Source organism: Cataglyphis hispanica, chromosome 10 (assembly GCF_021464435.1).
Source record: "Cataglyphis hispanica isolate Lineage 1 chromosome 10, ULB_Chis1_1.0, whole genome shotgun sequence".
Classification (NCBI taxonomy): Eukaryota; Metazoa; Arthropoda; class Insecta; order Hymenoptera; family Formicidae; genus Cataglyphis; species Cataglyphis hispanica.
This window is the reverse complement of record NC_065963.1, coordinates 3,199,469-3,220,921: the sequence shown is the minus strand read 5'-3', so window position 1 is coordinate 3,220,921 and position 21,453 is coordinate 3,199,469. Positions and strand designations below refer to the sequence as shown.

Genomic DNA, 21,453 nt, shown 5'->3' with positions numbered 1-21,453 from the left:
CGCGTAAACACGATTGGCAATGAACGTGTAAACGCGAGTGATTCGCATTCGTGGCACTCACGTAATCGTGCGCGACGATTGCCTTTCGATGACTGCGAGCACGTGTGACACACGCAGACACACGTGTGTGAGAGAGTCACGTGCCAAAAGGTCAAGACATTCCAGAAGCTAATCACGCACTAAGTTTCTCATACACTGATTAAATATCGAACATTATTATATTCGCGAAATATATTTATAAGTTCCGTCAACTTTGCTTGTTTTTATGAAATTCCTCGTTAGTACTGACAACACGTGACGATATGTTCAGTGATCGCGGTCCGAATAAGTAAGGATCCTTCGTCGATCAAAAGATAATTGCTATAATTAATATTTCAGTTATATGTACGCGCTATTTTTCTATCAATAAGAGAGAACGAAAGCACACGCTCAGTAGACTGATTCAGACTGATCTAACACGGTAATGGAATGTTATTATGTTTGTACGAACGTGAGCTCGTGGCGTCTCCCCCTCCATCAACACTGGGAATCGGGTGCCCTTTCGCGATACATATGTCAGTAAGAAAAACATATGTATGTGTAAGTAAAAATATTTCTTTTAGGACTATAATTCAGCAATAATAAAATAAACAAAGTTTATTATTACATATTACAAATATACGAAGTAATTGTATGTATTAAGTTATAAATTATTCTTTAATAATTTTTCTCATTCTAATCAAATAGAATACAAAATTGAAATAATTTCAAGCATGCAAAATTTGAATAATTATACAAAATTTTCATACAAAGAATATAAAAAAAATAATGATTTTTCTCCTTATCTTTTTCTTGGAATAAATAAATTAGATATTGCAATAGAAGTACGAGAGAGACAAGGCAGCAAATATTTGATTTAAATTATATATGATATTTAATTCGCATCATAGTATTTCTTTATATCATCGTTCAATCAGTAAAAAAAATATATGTATGTGTATGAATAAGAAAATTTTCTTCCTAGAACTTTAAATTAGCATTGATCAAATAAACTTGGGCCAGATACGTAACGATTGATAAGTATTATAGATTAATGCACAATTATTTTTCTCATTTCAATCAAATGCAATAAAATACAAAATCGAAATAATATGAAGCACATAAAATTTGAATAATTATACCAAATTCTCGTAAAAGATATAATAAAAATAATAATTTTCCCTTATAATCTTTCTACCGAAATAAATAAGCGTAAAAAATTACGAGACGAAGAGACATAGCAAATATTCGATATTAAATTCGATGCGAATTTAATTCACATCATAGTATTCCTTCATATACATATATCGTTCACTTTAGCATCGAGCGCGACATTCGTGTTTCACGATGCGCCGTTTCCATGTATGTGATATTTATGTGTGCGCTGCAAATGATAAATTCTCGAAATGAAGTACGTGCATTATAAAATCTGAATACCACCATATGCTGGAATAACGTGAGCTGATAAAATTCTCGAGCGTTACGTAGAATACGTTATGCATAATCACTACGTGACTGCGATAAAGTTTGTTTGTTCCAACACATCTTATTTCTTTAAATAAATTCATTTCGCATGGAAATTTAATGAATAGGATAATCGGCTTATCTATTTTTTTATTATCTCGCGCAGATATGTATAAATAAGACATTATAAATAAGCATTAATTAATAAGAAAATCATCAATTAATAAAAAGTTTATTTTGTAACTTTTCAAATGAAAAATTAAAAATTGCCAATTAAAATATAAATTAATTGTTTTATAATTAATTATTTTAAAATAAGTTATTTTATAATTGACAATTTTGTGACACTCATTTATTCGAATTATACGAAGATGACTCACTATGAAACCTCACAAACTTTCGCTTTCTAGGATTAATATTAATATTATTTTTTGAGCTACTTTATCCCAACCCCAAATCACTTTATTTGACTTGGATTATGCAGGAAATTCGCTACAATCACGAACAAAGCTCCCCTTGGGAAACCAAGGGTTGCGAACTAAAGGAAAAAGATATTTCAAACTCGGTGATCTCTGGTACACATAAGAAGATTGATACATGATCATGTATTATGACATAGCATAAATTCTATATATGTGCGAACACATTTGCGAATGTTTAATTAAAATCATATAAACAAAAAAAAATGCATCGAACATAAAAACCGGAAACAATAATATTTACTTCAATATTTACACAGTAGAAAACAAACAATTCAAGAAAACGTTCTGAAAAATAAATAAAATTCGATATATCAATAAAAAGTAATTTTCTTCAAAATTAAAAATTTATTCATAGGATTTTTAGCGGAAATAGTATGTGCGTATTGTGTTTGCGCTGCATACCGCAAAAATTTATTATCGCCGAAATGTACGCACAAGTTTGATAAATCATGTGACAGATTTGAAATATTTAACTGATGAACGCGATATTCATTAAATCGTAATTTGTTACAAAGTGGTCTAAATTTAAATTGATTAAAATATAAATAATAACTTTAGCCATGATTACTATCGCGCATTTTTCATTTCTGCATTACTTGGGAATAAATTTCATCAAAATTCATGTTTCGCTATCGTATTTTTTAAATATTCATAAAAGGATTAATTACATCATTCAGTAATATCTTCTATTTGAAAATCTGTATTATGCATTATGCTTTCTCCATATATGGATATGTATATTGGATATTACGGATGTAATAATGTTATTATCTAAAATTTTCAAACTGTTATTAAAAAATATTTCTTCCTTTTCCAAATCGATAAAAAATATAGGTAAAAATTTATCATTGATATTCTTTGAGCATTACAATTTAATTTTAAATGCAAAAACTGGAAGCTATAAAAAAATTTTTTTAAATCATAATTTCTTAAAACAAACTATGTTTTCCTAATAAAATAATAAAATTTTATTATATATTTTTTCTTAAAATATGTACACACGTATATTTAATATTTTAACTTATTTAAAATTTGGGCTAAAATTGTTGTTAAAATCAATTGCAAATTTAACAATACAGAATATTTACAATATGGAATCTAGCTTATCGACTCTTCTTCAAGTAAAACTGGAAAATGCATGAAATGGTAACCCACAGCATCGATTTATTAGATATAGCACAGAAGACCAGTTGCATGAAATCCAGACAGTATCGCGAAAGATGGCGGTACTATGGTTTTATCAACTGATATACTGATATACCGATAAGTTACCGCAGTTCTTAAATTTTCACAATAGATCTGCTCGATAAGGTCATTTGATAACAGTCATTTGATAAAGCAATCATGACGAAAATAATTTAGATTTAATTAAGTAGATACAAAAATAATCTACAAAAAACATTTTTATTAAATTTTAGTTAAAGAAATTTAAAAAATCTTATAATGATTAAGATATCGCAATGTTATATGTTTTCGCATATAAAGATTCTTTAATTATTTTTGCTTCGCAAAACTTTGATTAAGTTATATTCTTTCCCACGAAAAAATCTAGATTAATTTAAAAAAATCTCATAATTTAATTCATTATATGCAAATCTTGCGTCCTATACATCTCTCCCTTGTGTGTCTCGATTGCAAAAATCATCGATGCACTTTCGAAAAAAATCAGGTCACTTTATGAAGCCGCCTCGAAACGATTGCAATTTTATTTTTATCCTTGTCTCCAGAGCATTTTGGCTCCGGTCGAAAACATGCTCTTCCTGTCGCATAAACAGCTTACCATGACTATCTCACTTGACAGTTCATTTTAGCCGACGAAAAATATCTTATCCCGACAGACCGCGGCCAAATCATGTGATTTGTCACACTTACCGTAACTCGTGCCCGACCACCGTCCATCCCCTGCGACGCCTCCTATCCTTCCGGCGTAACATTTCCGCCACGCTCAGCCTTTCCATCATGCAAATAATTGCGCGGTTTTTTCGTGCCCACTCTTAAAACGTACGCACTTTGCCGACAAGAATAACCGCGTGATCGTTGATTTGCGGCACAATCACGCGCAAAACCGCGTTAAAAATCACACATCTCGTCTCATCTAAAATTGTAGCACGTTTATTAATTCCAGATTCTCGCTGTTAATTCCGCAAACGGAAAAAAAAATACAAAATTCCTGAGTCTTTGCACACGCAATAATAAAAAAATATTTTTCTTGTGTGTGAATTTATTAGCTTATCAATTATTTAAAAATCATTATAATTTAGCATTGTCAATGAGATAAAATTATCGCATTTAATTACAGTTTGTTAATTTTTATTAAAGTCAATCATTCTTTCCGTTAATCAGACGCGCATATTTCAAAATAATTCCATCAATTTATTTATTTATATGTTATGTAATTGCGTATGCATCGCCGAATGGTTTTGATTGTTACACAGATAATAGGATTAATTGGCAGAGATGCCGATAAACGTTTCGTCTTGCGCAAGAATAAATCATCGATTGTTACTCGAGATAAATACTACATCAATTTCGAAACGTTACAAATATATCCGAAATATTTTGCAAATATATTCATGGATACGCATTTTTTCATAACATGTCACTTTATTGCACTGTCTTCAAGCGGCGAAACGATCTCGCGCCAAACAATCGAATTTCAGATACAAACACTGAGCGTTCCTAGCGTTCAATATACATACGAATCATTCGATCGATTAATCTAATTTGTGATTTAATCGTCGATTGTTGAACGAATAGACGTGGTGAAGCATCTGGACATCGCGACGCGCCACATACGACTGAATGTCGTATTGTATTTATAGAGCGACTCGAATTATTTTGAACGCCGTCGCGCGCTTTTCTCACGTATACGTATAGTTTGTTCGATTTTCGAGTCACGACACACGTAAATATCGTGATATCTTTTTTATGCCTATTTTTTTTTTTTTAAATCATCTCGTGTCTGATATAAATGTGGCCTTCCACATTATTAATTTCATCGCTGCTCTTTCTTCTCTTGCATAATGTTTTGCCGCCATTAATCATTCTTCACGCGACTTTTATTATGTGCTTCGAAATTTATTTAATAGAAAAAAAATACTGCTAGCATATATATATATATATATATATATATATATATATATATATATATAGTTTATCTTATCTTGCACGCAATATTATTATAACGCTAACCGCAAAAACCGTTTATGATAAAGATTGTGTTTTGGCAAGAGTGCAAGAGGCATTATCTAAGTGCCAGTAATTTTTGATCGCGTACTTTTTAATCAAAATGCACGCAAAATGATATATCACAATGTCATAAGTGAGATACATATCGATGAGCACAAAAACTTTCTTTCAAGAATGATTAATTTGATATCTCTTGTGTTTACCACGCACATTCCTCGCATTTTTAACTCTTCTCATCCACGCTAAAAATATATTAATAATTTATAGATAAATTGCTCATTTTCTATATTTACGGAGACTGGCACTTGTCCATAAATATTGAATCATACGTTGAGTCGCTATAAATTACGGATTTTTCTTTCAACCACTGTATAAAATAAAATTTCAGTTGACCACGAAGCACGTAACTGTACGTTGCAGCATCCGGCGTGTTGTACGAATATTTGCCAAAACTGTGACAAATATTAACTAATGACAGCTATCAATTTATGTCGTGGGTCGATTAAAAAATGAATTGTGTCAACCGATCTCTTATGAATATCCGCTACCCCGCAATTAACAGATCTTGTAATTCAGGATGCCGAGAGAGCAAGCACCTCATAATTACGTCTTTTCTTAGCTCGATCTGTAGAAAGAGAGAAAATCGAACGAGACGCAAGGTCGTCGGTTATTTATTATAATCGAGAATTCTCGGCGGCGGACGACGCTGTCTCCATATAAATCGTGGGTGTCGGCTGGCCAATTATAATGCCCGTATTTTGGGATTCCAAATATCTCTCGCGCACGCGGTGGCCAACTTGAACATGGGAACGCAAAATGTTAAGCCGCTACATTTTTCCCACATTTATGCACGCATTTGACAAAACATGATGCGAAACAATACGATATTTAGAATAATCGCAAAATTTTTCTTACTAACATAACATTACTCTCTTGTATAGATAAAGACATGTATTTATGATATTATTATTATTATTCAACCTTCATTTATAATTAATAAAGATAAATTTCTTATTTCAATGTAAATAGCTTATAAAGTATCAGGGAAATTAGAGGAAATTTAGAGAAATTTTTTTAAAGGAAGTTAGGGAAAATTTTTTTAATTATAATTAATTAGAAAAAGATTATCAAGTAAAATATTGATCGCGAACAAAACAGTAGCTTACACAAGTAAACAAAAAAAAAATGGTATGTAATATTTTTCTCTGTTTAGAAAATTTATTATAAATGTATTTAAAATTTAATTATATTATATTAATTTAATAAGATAAATTTTATAAGATATTCATCTTCATTGCTATAAATATGATTTTATCATACAAATGATAAAGCAATTTGCTAGAAATATATTATTTATTAACAAAAAAAAAAAAAAAGTTATAAAAATGCGTTAAGTAATTTGTGAAATTTTGAACGTGATTTTATTTAGGAAACAATTAATTTACAGTTTTTGTTCGAATGTAATCTCGGTAACATTTCACTTTTAAATCTGGATTAACGTATCAATTGATCAACGACTAAAACTTTTATAGCTAAAACAAAGTTTTCGAATAAACTTCGACGGTATCCAGGCCACAACTACGTCGCAAGAAAATATCGTTATTTCGTAATAAAATTGCTATTTTTTATCATGCAAGACGACCAATAAATAAATATATATATATATATATATATATATATATATATATATATATATATCCGCAAAATAATGTCTTGTTCCGAGTTGATATATTCGTGAAATATTGGCCCCGTTCCGAAATAATAATAATAATATCAAAAGCAAACAATATGTCATAAAACATATTTATTTTTATTTCTGGCTGATTAATTTATGAAACAAATTAATTTATAAAACATGTGCAAATTATTTTCTATAATTTATAATGAGTTCTCTGCTCGAGAATTTTTCATAAACATGACATGTTTTCTACATTATTTATAAGATCCGTGCTTAATTGTTCAAAAACATGTTGTGCGAAGACTTCGTATATACAAGAGCCATATACGATGCACGGATACAAAAGGTGATAAAGTTTATAAAAATAAAAGTAAAAATAATTAATCGATATATAAACCCTTTGCCGCAACATCTTGCCCTGGCACGATTGTGCAAAGGGAAACAACTACGTCGGAAACAACCATGTAAAAAGGATAATAGGGTAAGTCAATCTTTTTCCGCTTCATTAAACAATCTAAGAAGATTACTTTCTGCTTTTTAAATTGATTTGCGTAAGAAGAAAAAAAGACGAGCAATAAACTTGTTAAAAGATCTATTACAAACACAAACAATGTTGATACAAAAAAATACACGTTAATCTTTTTTTTTTCTTTTCTTTTTTTTTCATCGATAAATTTTCTCTATAATTGCCTCTTTGAAAATAGAAAAATATTCTCAATATATTTGTTTTATTTTTAATTTAAATGTTGATATTTCATCAAATCTAAAATGCACATATTGTTACAATGTTAACAACAATGTTGACAGGTACATTTCGTTACATCGTCTATCGGTAAAGGTGCAGCAACGCGATGCTACCATCCGTGAATGTCCGACGAATTTGCGAGAGTTAGTAAACATTATCATCAGTAGCAAAGCTTGCACAGTTTTAGATTCGATTATATTTATATTTGCATATATAAATATTTCTATTTACATGTGCGCGAAAATTCGAAATACGTCTTATCGGGAATGGGAACTGTGTGCCCTTTAATAAAACAAAACTCAATAGGAGAAAAAATTTTTTACATTACACAAAACTCACTCTTAGATATTCATGAATTTGATTATAATTCATAATTTTAATGCTTGCTAATTGTTGCTAAATATATACAAAGGCTGTACGCTCGCGCGGAATAACAATATTTTTTGCACGCGCTATGGAAGGTAAGCAAGCACGATGTAACGCTGTGTGAAGGTGTGGATTTAATAGTGGTAGCAGCTCGTGCGAAAAAGAAAAATAATGTCGCGCGGTCACGCTGGCGATAGCACACGAGCATTAAAATGTAAATGAAAGCGTTGCGGAAAGAGAAGGACGCAAGACGGGTCAACCGCTATTCGCGATATAGCAAATTCTTCCGCAACTTTACACGACCAATCCGCTTCTAAGAGTTTCTTTGCTAACACGACAGACAAATACAACAGATATTCGGCACGAATTGTTCGATTTTGCCGAATGGCAGTAACGGCAAATTGTACCTCGACAAACACAGTGTTTCGAAAAAAATTAAATATCAGTTTATATATTCGATCGTAGCACATAAGAGCTTTAACGATAAATAATAATTTTATCAATAATCGGCATGATACATACACCTTGACTTTCCAAAAATTGAGATTTTTTTACAAAATTGTATTACAAAACACATCCTATTGAATTTATAATTTTTTTTTATTAGATGTTCGTTTGTGCAAAAATTTCAGAAAATTGTAAAAAATTTCAAAAAATTATAAAAAATTTTTACTTGGAATGCAAAAATCCTTTAAATAAGAGATCTGTGTGAAAGAAAGGCATTAAGTAAAATACAATCAACTCTAAATTAATTCAGAAGAATCTAATAAAAGGAACGGAGCGATGCTTTCAGAGGATGTCTCTTGTACACGATTTTCTCACTAGCGTTTAATTTAATATCACAGTCGTCCGCGAATAGAACGGCTCTCTCACCTCCGCTCTTGATCTTTGTCGTCAATTATTCCTAAGAAGGAACCGACGAGATGCATTTCATCTCGGCGCATTCGAAGGTGTGCCTTTCCTATTAGACATCTTTTGCGCAAGGATGTCATTTTCCCGCCTACGCAATTCTTCCCGCGATAAATTCCTCGGAGGAATGTCCGAGGACTCGAGTCACGCGCGGCACCGTTTATACACCGAACGGTTATACACGGTGTGTAACACGAAAAGCCACTCCGCGACCCATTATGCAAATGCCGAACAGTAAAATGTGTGCAATCGCACCTTGAAATAGTCGCGCATGGCGGTGACAGTGCGGAGCGAGACTAATAGTAGTAGCTACCGTGCTTAACTCGAGAACGCGAATTAATTCGACGATGGAAATGCTCAGCATGATTGACGACTCGTTCGCGAAAATCCGTAATCATTGTCACCGGGGTATTGGTGTCTCACGTACATACAATCGTATGTATAAATGATCGCTACTTGAAGAACCGCTGCTAGATCGAGTACGAGAGGAGAATGGAGAAATGCATGGCACAAATGCGCAAGATACGCATCGTCGCGAACTATTCCGACGATTATAATTTACTTTAGCGTTAAGTCTAGCATAAATGCTCCAGTTAGGAATGGAGCAAATACTACGTAAAGTAGCGGTTCGTCCCCTGGCAGAATATTGCGAGCTTCTTCCCGGATTCTCTCGCGTGCATTCGGCGGGAAATTTCTATAAATATTTAAATGCATTGATATTATATTTGCATATCTCTTAGAGTCACACGTATTTCTTCGTTTCCTCCATTCAAATCGAATAAGCTTTAACGAGCTGCATCTGATTATTATGGAACGAATATTAGAATATGAATGGGGAAAATAAATGTATGGAGAAAATTCGAAAAAATCTATAACGCAATGTATTTGCGCACGAAAAAAGGCAAGCAATAGTTAAGATAGCGTCATATATTTTTTTTTCTTTTTTTTTTCAATAATCAAGCGAGCAACATGTTAAGACGGAGACATTTAAAAACGAAGCGATAATTGTGCAAGTGCATTTCTGATTTCCCGTTTTTGAAGAAATTGCCAATCAAAGCCTAGATAATTGCCTAATATCCGGCATCTCGAATTCTCTTGCTATAACTCGATCAAATACTCGTATGCCCTAGGCGACACGGTCTACCGAGGCGTTTTCGCAAGTTTGCTTCCATCCTAACGTAATTCATTTTACCTCGCATGGTGACGTTCGAAAGTTGCGTCCGCTTAAAAAGTTTAACGATCGAATGAAAATATTTTTCACGAAAATTTTAAATAATCGAAAATCGATAGTGAATAAAATTTACCAGAATTCCATCAATAATCTCTTTTTATCGTCTTATAAATCAATAAGGGCATATAACATATATTTATAATAATATTAAGTATATTAAATTTTCTTACCGAAAATAAATCAGTCAATTTTTAAAAGAAATCTCCACAAACTTGTTTCCTTAAGATTTTTTTTACGCCCACTGAAAATTGATGTCTATCTTCATATCAAATATTGTGAGAAATATCCCCAAGCCTTGACGGACTGGATGGACACCCACCCGGAAAATAAGGAAGTCCAATCTTGACCCCTGACTTAAGTAATATATTTTCTCGAGAAAAGTGTAATATTATCCTTCAATAGCAATATTCATTTGTCTTACAGCCGATAAAATTCTATTTATTATATATAATTATTATATATTTATTTATTATATATTGTACACACGCATTTAATTGTTTATAAAAAGTTATAGAAAAATAATTTTGGACGCTATTGATGTATATGATTGCGTAAAAATGCTCTGATTATAATTAGATATCTTTATAATACCTAATCATATAATCTAGTAATTGGCGAATTGTCAGTAATAGGTAATTAAACCTATCATGTATAAGATCAAGTGTAATATCACACTGCTAACATACATTAAAAGCTTTCACGCCATTATCAGCGAGCACAAATACCATAATAGTACACGCGTTAATTGCACACCTCATATGCAATCATCAAAGGTACATGCTTGTATCGACATGTAGACTCTACAACGTTAACCCTTTCAGTGCTCGCGTTGTTGAATGCCGTCAAAGGAACAAATACAACATGACGCGATTGCACCGCGTCCATGACCGTGTATCAATGTTTCCTGGTTTAAGGTCCTCGAATCGAAATGTTTTCGGGTTGCGCGTGGGTCTCCGCGAAAACGATCCTACCGAATAAAAAAACAGTAAGGCGTAAATCGAGAAGAGATGATCTCGCGACGAAGTGCCAAGAAAGTAACAACCGCGTCCAGCATCAAAAGCGATTAGGCATGTGGCCAATCTGCGTCATGCCTATTTCCAAGGATCGTGAATTTTGGGGGAAGAGCGGGCAGGGAGGAATGCAGGGATGCCGATGTCGCGGGGGTGTAAGTCAGTAAGGGTGGGGTAGGGCTAGTTATGCGATGGGGTTCGCGGCGAGGTGGGGGCCAAGGTACATTTCGGGGTCGGTCGATACCGTTGTCCGTCGAAGCGCCATCGCCACGTGCTTCGCCCCATGCTCTACGATTCCGCGATCGAAAACGCATTCGAGGAAATTTCTCTTTTTTTCTGACTCTCGCGAGTGTCGAGCCTCTATTTAGATTAATTCAAACGCTAATAATTGAATCACGATTCCCTGTAATTCTCGCATAATTTTCTCAAGATGGATGAAATCGCGATTAATTATCCGAATATCAATGCAAGTTTGGAAAGTTAGCTTCAAAGATGAACGAAGTAGTTAAAAAAGTATATATATATATATATATATATATATATATATATATATAAAAATTCTGTTTGTAATATAATGTCACGTTAAACATTTTTCGAGTGCGCTTCTAAGCTCGCTAAAAAAAACTCTCGTTAAAAAGTCTCCCTCTCGTTAAAAGGAAGTGGAAAAAAATTATACCGGAAATATGCGAAACGATCGATATTGACCTTGAAGCTGAATGCATCTGTCGGATTACTACCTAGAAATGAAATAGAAAAAAAATTATACGAGAAATATACCGAACGGTCGATATTGCCCTTGAAGTTCAATGCGTCTGTCGGATTATTATCTGGAAATGTAACGATGAGACATTCGCGAAAGCGACTGATACCGAGTCAGATATGGGCATATCTTTGTAATCCTTGACATTTCACAGTCCTTTGTACGATAAATAAGCGCATTGAATACATCGTATTTCACATTAAATTTTACATGCACAGTCTCCTCCGTCTCGCAGTAAAACAATTTTTATATGCTGATAATGTATTCCTGAATAGCCTCTCAACAAGATACAAATTTACATATAATCATAAAATGGAAGATTATAACGTGATATAATATAACAACACGACAAGCAATATTTATCAAATATGACAGTTTTTTTATCCTTCATCATCCCTTTCTTATAAATTTATTTTATTACTTTGAATATTTTATTTTATGCTATATATATATTTTTACATTTTTATATCTAATGTAATATCTTGTTAATATAAATAAATAAATTATTATATCCAACATGTGTTAATATTATTATATATTATTCATTATAATCTTTTTATGCCACAATTTAAATATATATAATTTTCGTATGAGCAATATTGAACAAAATTGGATGACAGAATTAATATTCTTGGCGCTTGCCAAAATTATTATTAAATCCTCCAATCATCGTAGTAAAGACGCAGTTTCTCCGACTATAACGCATAACAGTAAAACTTATTTTAGATAAGTGCTATGCACTTTTGAAATTTATCGTTTATCGACATGTGCAAGTAATTTGCCACGTATCCATGTTTCTTGATCTATGAGTCTGCCTTCCTTTCAGAATATTAACATCGCGATTAGAGCTTAATCTTTAAGAAACAAAGCCATTTGCCATCGATAAGGGAGCCCAAGTTCGAGGTATTAACCTTGATTAGTTCGACTCTGCCTCCTTCGACAAATCTCTCTCGTATTTATAGCTTGGGAACAATTTCCGAGCGAATATACATGTCGGATAGTCTCGCGGAATATATTCGGCCTCGTTCCGAAGCGCAAGATCGCGTGCGTCCGGTACATTACTATCGTCGGCGAAAGCTCGAGCTTTTATAGGTCAAGTTCTCGTTTCGTCTCATAGGGAAAGCTTATGCTCGATGTGTGTATTCACGAGCAAAAGCATCGTGCGCGCGATCTGCCCTCGCCCTAGACCCAACACAGGTGTCTCGTGATAAGCATTGCTTTCCAGCTAATGCATCGTTCCTCCTTGTCACGTCTTAATTGCAATGACGTATGATAGATGGTGTCTAACAGAACAGGCAACACAGGAGAATGAAAATTGCCCTATATATTGGCGAGATTAGAAATTCGCCGCTGCAATGAATTTCGCAAGAGAGATAAAGGAGATTTTAAACTTGTAGTGAAATTGAAGTGAAATTCTGGTCCATCTCCAAAAGCAAGACGGATAAAATGGAATTTAGCGAAGGCAAAAAGTGGAGTTACTATTCTCGAATTGGATTCGGTTGTATCGCGGCGTGCAGGCGGCTTGTATTAGCACATTGTAAAGCGCTTCAAAGAACGAAACGTCAGAACCATTCCGTTTTTAGTGCAAAGTTTCTGCCATTTCAGCCAGACTATAGCGAGAGTCTGTATAGATAAATTTCTTTAGATCCTTTCCTCGTGTCTATGGACCGAAATTGGACACATGCAACATCGTTGTCTGTCGTTGAAAAGAGCAATTTGTGCATCTGACTCGTATTTCGAATAGCGAATATATTTTCTAGAATATCCGAGGATGAATTTCTTGTTAAAATTAAAGGTGAAGTTTTTGGAATTCACTCTTGTGTTATATTACGATTCCACACATGATATATCATCTTCGTACGAGCTTGTTGTACCGAAAATTACAGACCGTGAAATGAAAAAATTCGTCGATATATCACAATCCGCGCAATGCTAGATAACGTTAATTATCCACGACGTTAATTATTGAATTGTACAAACAAGCATTTCACCGCAAATCATTGCGCGCCCGCTGATAATACGAGATCGCGAAATTTACGATAATCGGTGTTATGGAAATGTAAAGACCAATAACTAAAATTTTAACGTGCATGAAAAGCGCTGTATATGCTGTACGTTATTACTTCGTAGCAAATGTAAATAAACTGTGTGTTTTATAGTCACATATATTATTATAACTAATTGTGTAAATTGCTACGTAAAAGTCAGAATGTAAATAATGACATATAATTAAAAAAAAAGAGAAAAATTTAACAAATTATATATATTAAATTTTTTAAATAAAATCAAATGTTGTGGAAATTATTTTAAAAAATTACAGTGCAGTATTGACCATAAAATATGAGCAAAATATGTGTGAAGGATAAAAGGATAATTTACATTCTCTCAAGATGAATCTAGCTTGAAAGTGCTAAATCACAAAAGTGGTTCCTACCAATGTGGTGGAAGGTTTTATTTTACCAAATTGAGAATCCCCCAGTGCAGCATTCTCACATTTGGCCGAATTCTGTCAAATTTAAAGATCCTTACTATCTTTACTATCTTTACACCTTTGCGATTTCTCTCGAAGAGAATTTCGTAAGATATGTGCAACTTGTCATTAAATTTATGTTATTTTATAAAAAGAATAATAAAAAAAATTACCATAAAATAAAATTAACTACATTTTTCCTCGTAATGCGAGTAATATTAATTTTTTAGAAAAAAAGAAAAAAATGAGTACATGTGGCCACCTCTAATTGGGACAAATTTTTTATTGTGACAAAAAATTATATTTGTTCAATCGCACAACAAAAGAATGTCATTTAATTAATTGATTCAATCATTCAAATCCACTTCTATTAATTCGTTCAATAAAACCATCAAGCGGTTCGAGCGACGAAGCATAATTATCGTAGAGTAAATGTAATATTTTGATAAAAAGTTGATTGAACGCGTATAGGAAACCACAAATTGGAAACCGCCAAACATGTTCGTCCACTTCAATGTAATGGGAAAAGAGGGATCGCTATAAAATGTATATGTATGTGTGTGTATATCTACATATATACATATTTATATATTAACGATATTGAAACTTTTGCACACAATTGGAATAATCCAATTTTTAAATTAATTTTTAAATATAAAAAACAGCTTGATATATAGCATAATTTATAATGACAAAAAAAAATTTAAATTTTTTTCAAATATTTAATCTGCATTTCGATATTAAAATTGATAGATAAAGTATTCTATATCTCTGACATTATATTATTTATGAAACACTCCCCTTACATTTCGAAAAAAAAAAAAAAAACAAATAACTTTACATTCCATTAATAACATGTATTGCATTTACATTTTTTTAATATCAGCTTTCTTGTATCGAGATTTAATCAAGATTTAATTGGCTATATGGACGGAAAAAAATTCTTACACTGAATCTTTTTTTAAAGTAATAATATTAGTAGTAATTTTATGAGAGAGATAGCGAAAAGAAATTCGTATGCAAAAAGCGCGAGATAAGGTTACTCGAAAATATCTCGGTTCTCGGCGAGCCACATTACAATAATTACAGGAAAATCGTAAAAGAACAAACACAGAATGCTAGAAAGGGTAAAGGTAAAAATGCGCTTGTAACGTATTCTATGCGCCTTTGGCGACGTATGTAACGGGTCTTTTAGTCTCACTAAAAACCACCCGAGGATTGTTCAACCGAACAGAGTAATCCCCCATTATGAGTTGCTTATAAGATATGTCGTGCTCACGCGAAAAAAGAAGCAAAAAAAAAGTTGTAAACCACATGACAGCAAATTTCGTAAATCTAAGTGTATTTAAGTGTATTTATTAAACAAATTCCTGCACAAGTACAAAAAATTTTTCGCTCTTAAAACATATGTTTAAGTAGAAGTATGCATTTGCTACTGTAAATTCTGATAGTTTTTTACATTCTCAAAATAAAGATAAATGTGTAAAAAAATATCAGATAAAATAATACGAAATTATTTGACATTTGCACGGGTTTGGGGATTTTAATGAAATGATACTGGAAAACATTGTTACGTGCATCGTCAAACATGACTCATGTCAAAATGAAGTTTCAACTTTGCGACGTCTAATACGAAACTGCATTCGAAAATTGTGTCAGTTTATCACGGCTTCTGCGAGTATTCTATTTCGTTTCAAAATTAAAACGTCTTTTTCAAACGCTCGCAGTAATACATGAAACATAAACATTTCGCTAAGAAATTTAAAGCGCTCGAGAAGATATCGTGTTTTCGCGAGATATTTAAGTCGGTAAAAAATTACAATAAAAAAAAGCATAAAAATTAAAACTTTAAAAATTAGTTTTTTTTTAAATCATAAAATTAACATTCTCTGTAAAAAAATATATATATATATGCGTATTCTGTTTATCCAAACTTATTAATCCATTCCGACTTCGTGCATTTCAAACAAACTTTAATTACGAGCAAGCTATCCAACTTTGTTTCCGTTAAGAAAAACTATTTAAATTTCAATATTCGGATAAAATAAGATGCACAAGATGCCTTTAATTAAAACTATTTTCCCTGCATGAGTGACTCCGTTTTAAAGAAAAACAAACTAACTCATCGGCGGAAATGTAACCTGTGAAACAACAAGAAAATTGGCTGCGTCAATCCAACGTTATTCGCTGTATGCACGCTTTTTCTAAGCTTAATTAGATTCAACGAGTAGACAAATGGTAATTTAATTCCGCAAACATTACACCTGCCAGCGTCAGCGTAGCTGTGTCATGTGTATGATGTTACATTATAATTCACAGAACGCAATCCACGCATGCGCGCGTTCATTTGTACACACAAAGTTTAAAATTTATTATATAAACAAAAAAAAATTCATAGTAAAATTTTCTCGACATTTTTTTTTTTTTTTTATTTAATACCTAGTTTTATCGAGTTTGAAGCATCTATTTATCTATCATATAGATTGTAACATAAAATTATACTTCTCATATTCAGATAATGATACGTCAATTTATAAGTACAAGGTAGAACAAATCAGTTATAATCATATGTTTTTCACGACGTTTTTATGTAATTTATTTCTTAGAAAATAATTAGAATTGTAATAAAAAAAAATCGCGATACGATCTATATGCATCAAGAAAATTATATTTCTATCTCGTCAATCACTTGAATTACGCTAGTTCACGATATATTCGCAAAGCAATTACCGGCTAAGAAAATATATTTCTTATCTGATTTTATTTATCGTTTTCAATGTAAACAGTGCATTATTTGCCGATATTGCAATGCAAAACAGATTGGCGAATCTCTCACGTGGCGCATCGTAATGCCTTATAAATACGTAGCGTGACGAATGCATCAATGATTAACATCAGATAGCACTTTTGTCGCGAGCTGACATTACGACGCGGCACGCGAGCCTTCGATCGCAAAGCGACACCATGTGTAGGTATTACGCGTGTGTTAAACCAGCAGCCTCGGTACAACGAGCCGCAATCATCATTAACTTGGACGCATGCAAACGATACGAGGCATCAGTCATTGAATTAAGCCACTTATTATAGGTGACTATGCATTATCGTAATTAATTGACTATACAATTCAATAAAAAGAGTAGCGAAAGATATGGCAAGAAACATGTGTAGATGTCATTAAGGTCCTATTAATGATATTTTAATGTCAAACTGTAGCAAAGAGCATCTAGAATAATATTTCTTCTCCCGTCTAATCGCACGCAATGTAATTTTTATTATTCGTTCTGTGAAAGGATTATAACTGATCTAGACTAAAGAAGATATCTATTTTTATGTATTTTTTTTTAATAATTTATTAATTTGATTTATGTATGATATATTTTATATAAAAATATATTATAAAGATACTTCTAAATGAAAGAAATGGTATTTTTTTTAATGTTATCTTATCTAATGTAACATAATTTTATGTTTCAGATAAATTCCAACATTTGCGTCACTTATTTTACTAAGACTATTACAGAGTAACAACCTGAGTAACAATCAACATTTTTATCCGCGTTTTTTATAATACATATATTTTACGACTCTCAAGCTAGATATACGTGCTTTTAAAACAAAATTTATCACATATAAAAAGTTATTAAATGATATATGAATTAAATAGATATCGGTGATAAATTAAAGCAGTTTTAATGGGTTTAATGGATTTAATCGTAACAAAATGTAATTACAAAGATTAATATTTTTTAATTGGCTTCGACAGTGTGTATATCCATTACGCAATTTGCAGTCGAATATAAAATAAAAAATTACTGTTGCGAAGTATTTAAATAACAATATACAGGGTGGGCTCAACCTTCCGGTCAGGCTTTGAGATTTTATAGAAAATTTAAATTTGAAAAAATACTTTTTTATACATTTAAAATTAATTATCTCAAAATCTATGGAGCATACTACAATCATTTTAATTTTATTGTAAAGATACTTTAATTCTCTACAACTTTTGTTTCAATACTTTTTGTTAAAAAAACGTATTCTTTCCCTGAAATTGACAAAAATCTATAAAATAACCGTGATTTCGGAGGTTTTCGAACGCTAATTTTTTAAGGAAGCATTTTTCGACCCATGTTTATAGGAAACTTTTTTGGTTCAGAATTAAATTTCCTATAAAATCTCAAAGTCTGGCCAGAACGTTTAGGTCCATCCTGTATATATGTATATATAAATATACCCACACATATACACACTAAATTTCACTTTATGAATACACCGATATGATGCACGTGAAATATGTGACGTAATAATTATACAAGTTTTTTATTGATCTGTATATATTTAATAAATGCATTCTTCCTGTTTAGCTGTCTCCGCGATAGGAATAGCTTTTTATACTGACAGAAGGAAAAGCTAAAGATTAGGAGCGTTCTTGGTTCCTTTCTTGTAGACAATGCGAAAACCATCTCCGTCGGAATGGCTCATATTTTTAACGTCAACACGCGCAAGAACTTTAGTTTCGTTGACGTTGGTATGGGGAAAATAGGTCACTTTTTTTAAAAAAATATCAAATTCTTATGCTCTCAACATTACAATTATCTTCAATATATATGTTACAAGATATTACATCGCCGATGGCGCCTACAGAATCTATCCATTGCATGCGCAACAGCAATAATGTAACTACATAATAGACTTACAGAACGTATATGGCGTGTCAATGGCAAAGCGATATATTTCACATAAAAATGTCAAACTTTGCATTAATTTGACGGATTTATCGCTCTAAGTTCGAAGACAAGATTTTAAATATTTAAAATTATTTCTCGTAATACAAAAATATTCTCGTAACACAGTTAAAAAGTTTATTTAAATTTTAGTTTAATTTTATATCTTGATAATTCTGAATTAATCTTGTACTTAACTTTTTTTAATATTTTAATGACTATATTTTTTATAATATAGGCTCGTTTTGATATAAATGTCTTGATATAAAATCTCGACAAAAAGAAACTTTAAACAATTTTTTTTTGCATGTGTTAACAATCTTTATACAAGGTGAATTTCTTTTTAATTTAAAAAAATACTATTCATTAAAATACATCTAATACATCTTGAGACAAGCAATTTAAAAATTGTTACTGTTGTTAGTTTAATAGACACACATTGTCTTTATTATTTTATAACAGCTTGCATATATTTAAAAAGATATAAAATACATTTTATCAATGCTTATGAATACTTTTATCTTTTATGTTACAAATTTTAGAAGAAATACATTAATTTAACGGAATGTAGCAGAAATGTTAATCTCGTTACATTTCTCGCGAGAGCTACAATACTGGGTATTTCGCGATATATCTCGATTTCTCAAGCTGCAACGCTACCATCAATTTATCGTGGACATTTCGTTTATGTTCGTTTTCCCGCTGCTACGCGGAGAGATGCACCAACATTGTTGCGTGCATTTTACGATGGAGAAGTTTTGCGAGTTGTGTTATTCTCCGTTTCTCAAAAGGAGATTAATCACCCGCGCCAAGATTATTATTTGTTTTATTTCTTATCAATCGTTAAAAGCAAACTCATAAGAATTATTCAATGTTAGAACAAAACAGGATATAACAAATGGCATGTATTAAAAAAAAAAAAAAATACAAATTGTGAAGAAAAAGAAAACAAATATGAAAAGTCAATAGATGAAAACTCCCTGTTTTTCTCTACAAATGTCATATCAATTCTCTTTCAAATGTCAAATCTTATTCATTAACATATGAGCTACAAATTTCAATACTGTTATAATATACTCAGACGACGGTATTAATAATAATCGCGCGAAACTGAGCGAAGCGGGTTAATTGTTTCGTAATTTGCAAACAATGCATGTGCGCGCGAGTTGCGCTGTAATATGGAAACTTACGTGAAAGCTATCAGCGGAATTACCGAGAGAAGAGATTCTCGGTATGAATGGAAATCAATCCCGTGAGATAATGAGAATATTTTATCAGTCGAAGGCGAGCGAACAGAAACCCCTTATTTGGATACATTTTCATTATCCCGAGTGATGTTTTGTCTGATCGGCGAAGGTGTTTTTCTACTTTCACATTCCGAATTGCCTTTCAATCATACCCAACAAATAATGAAACGATAACTTTGCCGAGGAATCTGCGTTCGTAACTTCATAACGCAATTTGAAATTCAAATTGAAAAGTTAAATCTTTGTTATTATTTTCTATTAGGCAAACATCTAACTTTACGAGAGAGAGAGAGAGAGAGAGAGAGAGAGAGAGAGAAAGAGAATTTACTCGAATATCTTATTTTATCATCATTGCGAAGAAAAAAAAAAATCAGAAAAGAAAATAAATTCTCTACTATGAAAATAGCAAAACACTAACGTTTCATGCACGTGGCCTTTTAAATCACCGCATTTATTCGTTTTACATCTTGCGCACAAAACCGAATTTTCACCACCTTGTAGATGACAAAAGGGAATGCAAGGCTAGGGTAGAGCTCTGGTCCTGAGGGATCGATACGAACCGTTGCCTGCTACTGCTGCTGTTACTGCCGTTGCTGCACGGGTTCTGCACATTCGCCAGTAAGCGATAACTTAGCAGTTCTGAAACGCACACTCTTACAGAGTTACATCATTGCTTCAACTGGAAAATTAGGGTAATTCGATGGAACTTACCAACTCTCTCTATCCCAATTAAAAATGTTTCGTTAAAATTTAATCATCTTTTATAACTCGTATGGAAAATATATGACATAACGTAAACGTAACGATAATTAAGTTTAAACGTAAATTTAAAGATAAATACAATTTACTCTCTTTGCTTATAGCAGAGCGGCATTAAAAAGACGGCAGTTCGTGACGGAACATTAATATGATTTCACATTGTAAAATTATTTTAAATATCAACTTGTTAAATATGAAATTATTTAAATAGAAAATATTTAAAAATTCTGATAAACTGAATTAAAATTCATCTCGTAGCGAAAAGGAAAATAGCTTAGTTAAAATTATGTAAAGTTTATTATTTTTTTGAATATTAAATGTAAATGCATTTTAGCACAATGCATCGTCCAAAGTCTATTTAATTTCAAGTATTTTAACAAACATTAATTCAGACTGTTAATAGC

General features: G+C 32.0%; 1 protein-coding gene across 6 annotated transcripts in view; it reads right to left on the bottom strand.

Annotated features, from left to right (window-relative positions):
* Window positions 1–21,453, bottom strand: part of LOC126852520 (cAMP-specific 3',5'-cyclic phosphodiesterase) — a 337,802-nt gene that overhangs the window by 141,166 nt on the left and 175,183 nt on the right. The window contains exon 1 of one of the 6 annotated variants that reach the window (XM_050597400.1): window positions 3,837–4,100. The exons of the other annotated variants lie outside the window; for them this stretch is intronic. Within the exon in view, the coding sequence (XP_050453357.1) occupies window positions 3,837–3,925 (89 nt within the window). The 5' untranslated portion in view covers window positions 3,926–4,100. Of the gene's footprint in view, window positions 1–3,836; window positions 4,101–21,453 lie in introns of those variants that run through there. 6 annotated transcript variants of the gene reach the window in all.